Consider the following 14,072-nt stretch of genomic DNA (forward strand, 5'->3'; position numbering starts at 1 on the left):
GCTCCCGACCTGCGGGAGTCCCCAGACCACCAACGTAGATGTCTTGTTCAACCTGAGGGAGAGAGTGCGCAGAAATGAAAGAAGAAAATTAAGCGGAGTCTGGAGGTCTGTGTAACTTACAGTCAAAACATGGCACTTTATTTTTGTAGGTTACAGCTTTTATACCTTTTTTCTTGTTACATTTACTTTATCTCAGCAGAAAAGGGGTAAACAGAAAAGAGAACAGAAACCACGTAAAAATAGTTATCAGGGGCTTGTGATAACAGCTCACAAAGCAGTTTAAGAGTTAATATATGTTTTTCAAAGATACACAGTGCAAGCAAACAATGGTGCCCTTAAGGTGGCTTGTTAATCATGTTTTCCATCAGGAGGTAGAGCAGAGGCTCAGCTGAGAAAATATGGGCAGGGGTCTTTGCCCCTCTCAGGCATCTCAATTGCAGCAAGCCTATTGCTTACACAGAGACTAAAGGGGATATGAAAGCAGTCAGCACAATGTCCTCATAAACCGCAGGCCCTTACTCTGCATTCTGTTTTTGCCTCAGTGGCTTAGCCATTTTTACCTCGACTCGACAGCCCTTGAGAGCGGGGGGAGAGCAGATAGGTCCAGCAGCCAAGATGGGGCGAGTCACGCCAACTGTCTCAAGCCCTTGGCGCGAACGCTGCATGTATCCTGTTGGGTGGGTCCCCTGATTACTCTGAGCCTCTGTAGTCTTGTCTGTAAATGGTAGCTACCCTACAGGATGGTTGGGAGGCTTCAGGAAGCTCCTGCTTATAAAAGCTTATGCACAGTTCCTGGCATAGGGTCCAAATATCAGTTGCTAATAGTATTTTATTTCTTCTGCACACCCACCCATCCCCTCCTCCTTGTTCTCTCCCCGGCATGGGCATTTCTTAGCCCTGCCCTTTGTACAATCTAGTGTTCACATCGTCTGTCCACCTCAAACCCAGTTTTTTGTAACCCAGTGATGTAGGTAGCTGGAGTGATAAAGTGGGTTCTACTCTCCACAAGGCCACTAACTAGCTGGGTGATCAGAAGTCCCTTCCCTTCATTGATCTTTTTTTGTTATCTTTGTTGAATGAAATGAGAGTGTACGACTTCTCTCAGTGGTATTTGCAGTATTCTTCAAGTCCCACCTCATCCAGGAAGCCTTCCTGGATTACCCCAAGATTCTCCTCCACCCATTTACTGCTATTGCACTCATAGCCAGTACTACATGCTTTAAGAATTATTTATTCTTGGCCGGGCGCGGTGGCTCACACCTGTAATCCCAGCACTTCGGGAGGCCGAGGCAGCTGGATCATGAGGTCAAGAGATGGAGACCATCCTGGTCAACATGGTGAAACCCCGTCTCTACTAAAAATACAAAAAATTAGCTGGGCATGGTGGCGCATGCCTGTAATCCCAGCTACTCAGGAGGCTGAGGCAGGAGAATTGCCTGAACCCAGCAGGGGAGGTTGCAGTGAGCCAAGATCGCGCCATTGCACTCCAGCCTGGGTAACAAGAGCCAAACTCTGTCTCAAAAAAAAAAAAGAATTATTTATTCTCTGGAGATTTGTTTTTCTTTTTTGGAGACAGAGTCTTGTTGTCAGGCTGGTTGTGTTGTCCAGGCTGGCAGACCGTGGCCATCTCAGCTCACTGCAACCTCCACCTCCTGAGTTCAAGCCATTCTTGTGCCTCAGCCTCTAGGGTAGCTGGGATTACAGGTACGCAACACTATGTATGGCTAATTTTTGTATTTTTAGTAGAGATGGCATTTCACCATGTTGGCCAGGCTGGTCTCAAACTCCTGGCTTCAAGTGATCTGCCTCCTCAGCCTCCCAAAGTGCTAGGATTACAGGCATTAGCCACTATTCTCTGGAGCTTTCTTGAGTGTGTGAAGTATGAAGCCAGTAAGTCAGAGTCTTATAGGTTGAGACAACAAGGCTTGAGTCAGGCTGTTGGAGAGGTAAAAGGTCAGGCTCTCAGGCCAAAAAAAAAGTGTAGGTTGGCAGAAGGGCAGGACACAGTGTAATGCATTGGGCAGGACACTTGACTGAGAGTCAGCTCTAGACCTATGTTCCAGGGCAGGCTCTGACTCTCAACAGCCATGTGACCATAAGAACCCCTCTGGGCAAGGTTTCCCCTCCAATGAACAAGTAAGGTTGACTGAACATTCTTCAGGTTTCTATTTTCTGGCATCCGTAGATGACAGGAGCCATTCTGGGGAGTAGGAGCCCCTCTTTATTAAGCATTCAAAATGTCTCAAGAAGTGTGGTGAGTGTCATCTCAATCTTCACAAGTACCACACAGTAGGTCATACTATTGGCCTCATTTTAAGATGAGGAAACTAAGTCTCAGAAAGTATTTTGAGTAACTTGCCCGCTGGTCATTCATGCATTTATCTAACCACACTTAGGAATGTTGAGATTAAAAGTCATGGCACCTGCCCTCAAAGAGCTTGCAGAGAGCAGCCATCTTGGAACCACACTGCAAAGGGAGGTCTCTATCTTCACCTACAGCAGCAGTTCTCAACTCTAATTGCATAGTAGACTTTCCCCAGGAGCGTTTTAAATTTTTTTGAGACAAGGTCTTGCTCGATTGCCTAGGCTGGAGTGAAGTGGTGTGATCATGGCTCACTGCAGTCTCAACCTCCTGGGCTCAAGTGATTCACCTGCCTCAGCCTCCTGTGTAGCTGGGAGTATAGGCAAGCATTCCCTTGCCTGGTTAATTTTTTGAGATAGGGTTTTACCACGTTTCCCAGGCTGGTCTCCAACTCCTGGGTTGAGGTGATCCTCCTACCTTGGCTTCCCAAAGTGCTGGGATTATAAGCATGAACCATGGCACCTGACCCCAGGAGATTTAAAAACAAAAACAACAAATAAACAATGCTAAAACCCCTTTCTAGACTAATTAGGATGGAATCCTTGGCCTGGAGGAATAGGCATGGGTTTTGTTTCTGTTGTTGAAATGCTTCAGGAGAGTCTCACATACATAGAGGGTTTCCAGCTACTGGTTTATGTGGCATATGAAGCAAGACAAATCTGGGTTCGGAGCTGGTCCTTGCAACTTGCTGTGTGACCTTGAGGCAATTGATTAACACCTGAGTCCCAGTTTCCTTATCTGTAAATAAAGATTGTAATAACCATTTTAAAGGCCATATATTTAAAACATACTAAAGTGTGTGATAACTGATGCTGAGTTGTCCTCATGAGGAAATAAGCCGTGCAGACTTGTCCTTGCATGGTGAAGATACTGACTGATACTGACTTTGGCCAAGATGTCATAGGGACAGCCTGACATGTAGTCTCTATATCTGCCCTCCTGAGGTTTTCTGGAGAATCTATAGAAACTGTATTATTTGATGCACGTAATCATCCTTCTGAAGGACAGACAGCACATCCTGATTGCTCTGCTAGCTGCCAGCTAATCAGTTTACCACCAAAAGTACATAAATGACCTCTCTTGGCGGCTCACACCTGTAATCCCAGAACTTTGGGAGGCCGAAGCTGGAGGATCACTTGAGCCCAGGACTTTGACTAGACTGGGCAACATAGTGAGACCTCATCTCTACACAATTTAAAAAAATTAGCAAGGCGCGGCAGTGCAATCCTGTGGTTCCAGCTGCTCAGGAGGCTGAGGTGGGAGGATTGCTCGAATCCAGGAGGTGGAGGCTGCAGAGAGCCATAATGGCGCCACTGCACTCCAGCCTGGATGACAGAGGGAGACCCTGTCTCAGGAAAAAAAGAAGAAGAAGAAAGAAAAGAGAAAAAAAGGAGAAAAGTGGAAAAGTGCACACAGAATTCATTGTTCCCACATGATCTGCTGTTTCCTCCTCTCCTCTCATAAATCCTGTAGCTGCCTTTGTTCTTTGACTACTCAGCCAATTCGCGTCTGAGCTGTTCTTCGACGCTGCCCTAGATGCGATGATGAAGGTCAGATGCCCCCATGCCACCCACCCTTCCCTCTCGGGACCCTGCCAGACCCCACGTCTCTCTCCCTCGCCCGCAGGTTCCGCTGCATCGTGCACCCTTTCCGCGAGAAGCTGACCCTGAGGAAGGCGCTGGTCACCATCGCCGTCATCTGGGCCCTGGCGCTGCTCATCATGTGTCCCTCGGCCGTCACGCTGACCGTCACCCGTGAGGAGCACCACTTCATGGTGGACGCCCGCAACCGCTCCTACCCTCTCTACTCATGCTGGGAGGCCTGGCCCGAGAAGGGCATGCGCAGGGTCTACACCACCGTGCTCTTCTCGCACATCTACCTGGCGCCGCTGGCGCTCATCGTGGTCATGTACGCACGCATCGCACGCAAGATCTGCCAGGCCCCGGGACCGGCCCGCGGGGACGAGGAGGCGGCTGACCGGCGCGCGGCGCGGCGCAGGACGCGCGTGGTGCACATGCTGGTCATGGTGGCGCTGTTTTTCACGCTGTCCTGGCTGCCGCTCTGGTCGCTGCTGCTGCTCATCGACTATGGGCAGCTCAGCGCGCCGCAGCTGCACCTGGTCACCGTCTACGCCTTCCCCTTCGCGCACTGGCTGGCCTTCTTCAACAGCAGCGCCAACCCCATCATCTACGGCTACTTCAATGAGAACTTCCGCCGCGGCTTCCAGGCAGCCTTCCGCGCCCGCCTCTGCCCGCGCCCGTGGGGGAGCCACAAGGGGACCTACTCCGAGCGGCCCGTGCCTCTGAGCAGGCGGGTCTTCGTGGCGGTGCGGCCCAGCGACTCGGGGTTGCCCTCTGAGTCCAGCCTGAGCAGTGGGGCCCCCAGGCCCAGCCGCCTCCCGCTGCGGAATGCGCGGGTGGCCCACCACGGCTTGCCCGGGGAAGGGCCCGGCTGCTCCCACCTGCCCCTCACCATTCCAGCCTGGGATATCGGAGGTGGTCCAGGGAGGGCGAGCCCCTGCCTGGGGGCCCCGACTGGACCCGAGATACACGCATGCGACATTGGCATGGTGTGATTAGGAGGGGATGCATGGAGCCTCCCTCTCGAGAGCCAGGCAGTGGTGGGCAGCTGCTGGTGATGTCTTCCCTGCTGCCTTCACCCTCAGCACAGGGAAATGCGGGGGACAGGAAGGAGCCAATTTGCCCCAAAACCCTTCTGTGTGGTGGGCTTGACAAACATCATCTCATTCAATTGTCACAACGCTTTGGAGACAGGTTTTCTTTTCCTCCTACAAATGTAAAAACTGAGGCCTGGAGGGGAGACGTGACTCGTCCAAAGTTCTCAGGTGGAAATGGCATGCCAGCCTATCTGATTCCAGTGCCTGTGTGGTTTTTATCGTCTCCAGCTGGCTCCAAAAGGGCCGAGTGAGGTAGGACACCACGAACTCAGTAAGTCCTAATTAGGCAGCTAGGAAGAAGTGAAAAGCAAAGCCGGCCTATCCCTTGATGCTTGGTGTCCACGTGTGGGAGTCCCTCATGTTGTTACTGAAGCCACTCCCCTTGATCCTTTTCTGGAAGAACACGATGTGCCTTCCTGCCGGCTCTAATGTGTTGCTTTGTCTTGTTTGTTCCAAGAAGTTCCAAGAGGCCATTGTCCTCAGAGCTGAACAGCTTCAGAACGAGCCTCGGGAAGGCTGCCTCAGTTGCAGTGCACTCTAGGTCTTGCCCTCTGAGTCTAGAGAACAGCGGAGGGACTCCCGGTTCCATCGTCCAGACCCAGCCAAGAACTTTGCTACAGGCAGCTGCAGGGCCAGGGGAGGTGTCCCTGTACTTACTCAAAGACAAGGAGGAAGGGGGACACACGGTATGCATTTTCCACATTGGGAAACACATCTGCTCACTGGACTGAAAATGCAAAGCCTTGCCCAAGGTCTCTCTCCCAGCTCTTCCTGGGAGGGAGAAGTTGGTCAACTGAAGCTGCAGCCAGAGTGCCCTCTGGGGACTCCTGAAGGACACACACTAAACTCCTCCCCACATGAATGACTTGTGTACCCTAAAGAGGTACCGGAGAGCCCCATTTACTCCGGCTTTCTCCCAGCACCCCTGCATCAACTTGAGGAAATATGGCTTCTCTCCAGGACACGGGAGGACATGGGATTGCCTGGGGGGGGTCCTTTCACAGGCCCCCTCATAAGGCAGTTAACTGGACATTTCCCCCAACCTCTATAGAAAACACAGTGTTGCTAGAAATTTAGTAAATGAAAAAGAAATGTTTCCAGGGGTCAGGGCTCTGAGGCTCTGTTCCCTTCACTGACACACGATGACTGTTTACTGTTTGCTCCACTCTGAATTCCAAGTATAGGGCAGAAGAAAATTCCTAAGCAGTTGTACAATACATTCTTCAAGTATGTCTGCAGACACTGTCTCATTTAATCCATACTATTGAGGTTGAAGGAGATTGAATATTATTGTCATTTCACAAAGTGACTGAGCTCAAAGGGGCCAAGTTCCCAGGGCCACAGAGAGTCCGGATTTAGATGAAACTGTCTTCTGATTGTTCTTCCCACCCTGCATGCTGCCTTTCAAGGAACGTGGACATGATGAGAGAACTGAAAATTTCCCCAAAGATTTTTTGCCTAACAGTGAACCAGAATGCCCACTCCTGGTGCCCAAGCTCTTGGTCTGGAAAAGAAATCTATTGTGTTTACTCTTGACATCTCTGAGCTGTTCTTACCCTTGTGCTGAGCAGGCTGCCAAGAGCCATCATGACCCTGTCCTGGTTCTGGGGGTGATGGATGAGAGGCTCAGAGAGGGTGTGCCATCCTGCCCCTCAGTGGTATTAGCTAGTGCCATGTGGCCAGAGAGTTCCCAACTGGTTCTGGGCTATTTATTCTGAAGAAATCTGACTCTAGGCTCTAAAAGTAGGCCAGAGAAAGCGCCATTTCAAATCCCAAATGCCTGTCCCTATGGCTGGGGGGAAACTGTCTGAAGACGCCATCTGGTATCTCCTCTGGGGCACATTAGCATCGCCTCTTCGAGTACAAAATCAGCATTTGAGGCTGGGGGCAGGTGCGGATACCAAGATACTCACTCAAGCCAACCTTTCCATCACATCCCCTTTGTCTTCCCTGAAAAATGCCATGCTTCGAAAGGATATAATTGCCCAGAAAACTCCTGTGTGGGTCACAATTCACATATTTTGCTGTTACTTTTGTTTTTTCTAAAAAATTAATCAGAGGCTGTATCTGCCCATTCGGATATGAATGATAATGGGTGTGACTTCACACTTTAATGAAGAGAGATGCTGTGGGTATATGGGGAGTTTGTTTCTTTGTGGATGTGGTAAAATATACACAATGTAAAATATACCATTTTGCCCATTTTAAGTTTACACGTCTGGCATTAAATATATTCACAATGTTGTGTAACCATTACCACTGTCTATTTTCAGAACCTTCTTATCTTCCCAAACTGCAACTCTGTACCCATACACAACATCACCCCATCCCTTCTCCTCCCAGCCCCTACTATTCTACTTTCTGTCTGTGAATTTGGCCACTCAAGAGGAATCATACAATATTACCCTTTTTGACTGGCTTCTTTCACTTAGCATAATGTCTTCAAGGTTCATCCACGTTGCGGCACATCCATGTTGTGTCAGAGATTTCTTTCATTTTCAAAGCTGAATCATAGCCCGCTGTCTCGATAGTCCCCATTTTCTTTATCCATTCATCCATCCATGGGCACCTAGGTTGTTTCTACCTTTTGGCTACTGTGAATAATGTATGGAGTTTTTAGATGCTGGAAATAGTTCCTGACAACAGTACCTGTGTGAACCCTGAGGACAGAGACCCTAGGTTGGGAACCAGGGTCTCTCCCAGCTTGCCATTTTATGGGTGACAAAACAGAGGCTTCCAGGACAGCTGTGATGTGTCTCACTCCCCTCATGCCCACCCTAGTTGTTCTGGGCTTCTGCTGGGCTTTACTTCTTGACTAGAGTGGCTAGAAAACTTTACGTTTTTTCCATGGGATGTTTTTATGAAGCTATTTTATAACTATAGATTTGTTATCCTCACTGGATTCCTATGTTCTGACACCTGGACTCTTTCGGGGCTTTGTGCAGCCAAGACACCCAAGGGAAGCGGTGTGGACCATTCCTGATGTGCCATGCTCCCAGGTTGGCTGGGTCTCCTAAGGTGACTGCCCTTTCATAAGCAGAAAGTTCAGAGATGAATGGGATGTGTGATGGGGGAAAAGGGCCAGAGGCCTGTTGACACTGAGCATTTCCACCCAGAGGGCCTCCTGGAGGGACTCTGTGTCCTGTCCTGCCATGTGCAGCATGAGTGGTCACCCTCATCGTGGGTCTCCACTGATGAATGGCCTCTTGACTTTAGTAAGACCACGCAGCACCCAACAGACCAATGTGAGCTGGAGGCGGATGCCCGGCCTGGACCCCACAAACCACAGTCTGCCCGGCCCTGTGCTGAGGAGTCTCTCTTGGGGCCTGGAGGACGCATGAGTTGATTTGCGTTGGAATGGAGGGCGAAGTTGGCAAAGGAAGACGAGAGCCCCCTATCATTAGTCTACTGTGTATTCATCCAGAAAGCAAGGTGAGAGCCAAGCCCAGGGCTGGATGGACAAAGCATTGCTATTAAGCTCTGCACCTTTTTGCCTCCTTTTCCTCAGCTCACCCCTCAGAAGTGCCACTGATGAAAGATAGATGAGGAGGAGGCAGCAGCCTAAATGGGCTTCATTACAACAAACAATGTTGAATGAACAATGCATTCCTTGTTGAATAACCCAATTATTTACGATCATGGCATTTTATTGTTGTTTTTCTCTCTCTCTACAAAAGCCCTACATAATTATTGTGGAAATTTTACAAGATTTCAATAAGCAAAGACAAGAAAACGAAAAGCACCCAAATCCTACCACAAGAGACAAGCATAGACTCCTTTTCTGTGCATATATCTCTCAATGTATTTAACATTCTTGGAACAGCTTTATTGAGGCATAACTTATGTATGAAAAAATTCGCCCATCTTCAGTGTACTGCCTGATGAGTTTTAACAATTGTATACAGTTATGTCACCACCACACTGAAGATATTTCCATCATCCTAAAATGTTTCCGTGTGCTAATTTATAGCCAATTATTCCCCGCAAGCTCCTGATTCCAGAAAACAGTGATCCAAATTCAGAATGTCATATAGATGGAATCAGACAGTTTGCAGCTGAGTCTGGTTTCTTTCACTTAAAATGATATTTGCAAGATTCCTTCATGCTGTAGCATGTATCAGTAGTTTTGCCTTTTGATTGCTGAGTTCTATTCCACTGTATGAATAGATCACATTTTGTCTATCCGTTCATCAATTGATAGACATTTGGTTGTCACCAGTTTTTGGCTCCTATGACTAATGCTGCTATAAACATTCCTTATATGTACAAGTCCTTATATGTCTTTGTATGTATGTTTTCCATTTTCTTAGGTAGATACCTAGGATTGAGATTGCTGGGTTGCATGGTCTGTGTATAATTTAACTGTGTAAGAAACTGTTTTCCAGTGTGCCAAAGTGTTTTCCAAAGTCGTTGTACCATTTTGCACTCCCATTATGAGTGTATGAATGTTCCAGTTATTCTACATCCTTGCCAACACTTAGCGGTATCAGCCTTTTGAATATTTCTGGGCCATCTGGACACAGTGGCTCACTCCTGTAATCCCAGCACTTTGGGAGGCCCAGGCTGGTGGATCACCTGAGGTCAGGAGTTTGAGACCAGCCTGGCCAACATGGTGAAACCCTATCTCTACTAAAAATATAAAAATTAGCCAGGTGTGGTGGTGCACACCTCTAGTCCCAGATACTTGGGAGGCTGAGACACAAGAATCACTTAACCTGGGAGGTGGAGGTTGTGGTGAGACGAATTGGGTCACTGCACTCCAGCCTGGGTGACAGAGCAAGACTGCATCAAAAAAAAGGGAAATTTTCCCTGATGACTAGTGATGCTGGGCATCTTTTTGTGTGCTTATTGGCCATTCTATATCTTTTATTGTAAAGTGTCTTCAAATCTCTTTTAAAAACATGATTTTTGCTGAGCATAATGGCTTGCGCCTGTAATCCCAGCACTTTGGGAGGCTGAGGCGGGAGGATCACCTGTGGTCAGAAGCTCGAGACCAGCTTGGCCAACACGGTGAAACCGAAACCCCATCTTTACCAAACATACGAAAATTAGCAGGGTGTGGTGGTACACACCTGTAATCCCAGCTACTTGGGAAGCTGAGGCAGGAAAATCACTTGAACCTGGGAGGTGGAGGTTGCAGTGAGCTTAGATGGCGCTGCTGTACTCCAGCCTAGATGACATAGTAAGACTCCATCTCAAAAAATAATAATAATAATGATAAAAACATGATTTTATTATAGAGGCTTTAGCACAAAAATTTGCCCTAAATCTAAGAGGTATTTTGTGTGTGTGTGTGTGTGTGTGTGTGTGTGTGTGAACAGATGACTTTTTCTTTTTGAGATGGAGTCTCCCTTTTGTCGCCCAGGCTGGAGTATAATGTTGTGATCTCATCTCACTGCCACCTCCGCCTCCCAAGTTCAAACAATTCTCCTGAGTAGCTGTGATTACAGGTGCCCGCCACAACACTCAACTAGCTTTTGTATTTTTAGTAGAGACAGGGTTTCACCATGTTGGCCAGGCTAGTCTCGAGTTCCTGACCTCAGGTGATCTGCCCGCCTCGGCCACCCAAAGTGCTGGGATTACAGGTGTGAGCCACCATACCCAGCCAATGATTTAAAAATTCATTAAGAATGTGTCTAAAGCAAAGTAAGAGGATATAGTGTGATAGAAGAAGGAGGGCTATTTGAATAGAAGGCTAGGAATGGCCACTGTGAGGAGGTGATGTTTGACTGCACATATGAAGTGAGAGAGGGAGCCATGTGAATAGCTGGGAAAAAAAACAAACCAAGACAGAGAGAGCATCATGTGCAAAGGTCCTGAGGTAGGAGTGGGATAACTGAAAACGGAAGTAGTAGATATCAAAATACTATTGAATTTCAATAATTAAATTTCTGGTTAACCCAAAAAATGTACTTAGTGTCTATTAAAAGCCAATCATAGGCCAGGCATGGGGGCTCACGCCTGTAATCCCAGCAATTTGGGAGGCCAAGATGGATCACTTGAAGTTGGGTTTTGAAGACCAGCTTGGCCAACATGGTGAAACCTCATCCCTACTAAAAATGCAAAACTTAGCCGACATGGTGGCAATCACCTGTAAACCCAGCTACTTGGGAGGCTGAGGCAGGAAAATTGTTTGAACCTGGGAGGCAGAGGTTGCAGTGAGACAAGATAGTGCCACTGAACCCTAGCCTGGGTGACAGAGTGAGACTCTACCTCAAAAAAAAAAAAAAAAAAAAAGCCAGGCGTAGATAGTACTACATACTTTCTGTTATTTATTTCTCACAATGAACCATAAGCTCCAGGAAGACAGTAACTATGTTCACTTACCTTTGTGGATTCAGCTAGGATATTGTCTGGTGCATAGGAGGCACTTAATAAACGTCTGTTGCATGAATGAAGTAATGAACTAAGCAGGTGTTTATTATTATTCCCATACTATAGATTGGAAAAGCAAGGTCCAAAGAAGTAAAGTAACTTATTCCAGGTTATGTAACTGAAAGTAAGACTCAAACCTTAGTCTATCTGACCACCAAGCCCAAGTTTTTGCCATTCCCCAAGCTACTGTGCTCTCTCCTTCCTACATCTGGGAAACTGAGATTCAAAGTGAAAGAAAGAGGCTTTATGGAGGTCTCCCATTATTCTAAAAATAAAACCAGCCAGCCACAGGCTCCAGGCTGCTGTTTTGGCCATGAGACACATTTACAGCACTTTCAATGGCTTCCAAAGATTTGGGATAGAAGGAATACCAGCAGTTTAGGTAAAAGGTTTAAATTTAGTTTGACTCAATACCACATCAAGCCCTCAAAGCAGCCACGGGCTCCCCTGACCTGTGGTCACTGAGGGAGCAAAAGCTGCTAACTGGCTGTAGAGTCCTGCCTTGAGCTGTTTGTGTTCTCCTGCTAGCTGCAATGCCCAGGCCTGTGAATCCTGTCACCAACAAATGATGCTGTGGTCATGCACAAGCCAAATTAATGTGGGTGGAAAAACCCAAGCTTAGTGATTTGGGCAAATTAGTTTGTCACATAGCCAGTGGTGGTGTTAAATCACTCTCTGTTTGAGGAGTAATCACTCTCCCCCCATCACCACCCTCTCTGTCTTCCCTTCTGTGTGGAAGTTAGAACAGCCAAGTAAATCTGTTTCAGTGGCGGAGCAATCTACATTTCTGTGTTTTGACTGCCCCCCAGGAGAAGTATTTTGTGTAGCGTATTTTGTTTATCCAGAGTGCTGTCTCTGAAGCCACCTCCAATGATCAGAATCACCTCTTTAACTCTTCTCTTGTCCATGTCTTTGCAAAATGATTCTGTTACCTATGCTATAAATTACGGAAAATAAACTCATAATGAAAGAGTTGTTTACTTTTTACTTTCCATTGCATTAGTAGTTTTTCCCTTTTGCTTCCTGGCTGTGAATGAATTTTCAGGCAAAATAGCGATCCTTTCAAAAAAGGTAGACAGTAGCTATGTTACCACTAACATGACTGCTGCAGTATTTCCATTTTGCAGATGGGTGATTAAGTTGCCTGGAGGTGAAGGCATTATGATTGAGTTTCCCACAGCTCCTAAGTGTTGACAGCAAAAGAACATTTTAGGCTTTGTGGATTGCAAAATCCAGTGTTCTTAACACTACACCAAATTACCTGCTTTGTTAACTCCACATTTATACAGATTTGTGACAGTTTAGGTGAAACTTAATTCTAGTATGTTAACATAAACTCAGCATACTTAGTGTCTACTGATTGTGGGAATGTTGGTCCTCTCTCTACGTCCAGTGGAGAGACAGAAAAGATAGTCCAGTGAGCAGAGCCAGCAAAGAGAAAAACCTACAATCAGGTACCATCGTTGGCCAAAAAAGTCAGGGAACAGCCAGAGAGGTGTCAGAAAAGGGTTCCCATAAGAAGCTTGAGATAAGTCTTAGAGACTGAATTAGGGACCGCCACACAGAGAGGAGGGTTTGAAGCAGCAAAGTGATGCATGGAGACCTTCATCTTTCAGAGCTTATGTTGGCAGCATGTAGAGAACACTAAAGGGAAAGGGGGCTGGAGGCCAGTGAGGCAGGAGGTATGTGCGGGAATTCAGCTGAGAAATCTGGGATTCAAGAGATGTTTGGGAGATCAGTTCAATGTTACCTGGCGTGGAAGGATGTGGGAGGGTGGGTCATCACCTATGGTGCTTTTAGTTGCCAGTAAGAGAAACTTGACTCAAACTGGCCTAAACAAAAAAGAATATAATGGCTGACATACAGCTGAGTGCAGAGGATTGATTGGTCCAGGGGCTCAACAACGCCTTCAGGGACCCAGGTCATCTCCACTCCTCTGCTCTGCCATCTACTGTGTTACCTTCATCCTTGGTCTGGCTTCCCTCAGGGTGTAGAATGTGGCCACTAGCAATCCAAGCTTCTTGCTGCCTTGTTTGCATCGACTCAGAGAAGGGGGAGGGAACAGGAATCTCTATCATCATGAGTTTCTCTAAGAGCACGCAGCGGCAAACTCTCAATGTCTTAAATTGTTAGGTCAGGTGCCCGTTTCCGAACCCATCCCTAAGGCCAGGGGAATGCCACATTCTGAATCCCATGTTCTAGGATGGGGTTCCTGAACAGTTAATGAGGATGAGATTACAATAATTTGGACAAATCAGTACCCACCATGGACCTAGAGTCAATCTTTAATTTAATTAGTCTGGGGAGAGGGTGAAAGGCTGTTGAGAAGTTGGTTCCATTAGAATGTTTTTCAGCTGCAGGAAGCAGAATACCCTGAATCAAACTGCTTTAAACACAACTACACAACAAAGTCAATTTATTATCTCACATGACATGACCTGAGGCAGGGAAGCTCCAGGGTTGTTAATTCAGCAGTTTAGTGACACCATGAAGAGTCAAGGGTTTTCCCACTATGCATCTTCATCGTGGATGTATCAATACTACCTAAGTCTACATCTCCTCCAGCTTGTAAGGCAGTGGTTGGCAAATTTCTGTGACAATGTCCAATGGAAGAAGAGCAGGCCTCTTCCTATGTATCTCTTACAGAAGCAAGAGAGC

The 14,072-nt window shown here is 47.2% G+C and overlaps 1 protein-coding gene across 2 annotated transcripts in view; it reads left to right on the forward strand.

Annotated features, from left to right (window-relative positions):
* NPFFR1 (neuropeptide FF receptor 1) overlaps positions 1-7,293 on the forward strand; it is a 32,687-nt gene extending 25,394 nt beyond the window's left edge. For both annotated transcript variants that reach the window (XM_035268100.3, XM_035268101.3), the window contains one exon: positions 3,989-7,293. In XM_035268100.3, coding sequence (XP_035123991.1) covers positions 3,989-4,937 — 949 coding nt within the window. In that variant the 3' untranslated portion in view covers positions 4,938-7,293. The remainder of the gene's footprint in view (positions 1-3,988) is intronic.
* Positions 7,294-14,072: the final 6,779 nt, after the last annotated feature.

This window comes from Callithrix jacchus, chromosome 12 (genome assembly GCF_049354715.1).
Source record: "Callithrix jacchus isolate 240 chromosome 12, calJac240_pri, whole genome shotgun sequence".
NCBI lineage: Eukaryota > Metazoa > Chordata > Mammalia > Primates > Cebidae > Callithrix > Callithrix jacchus.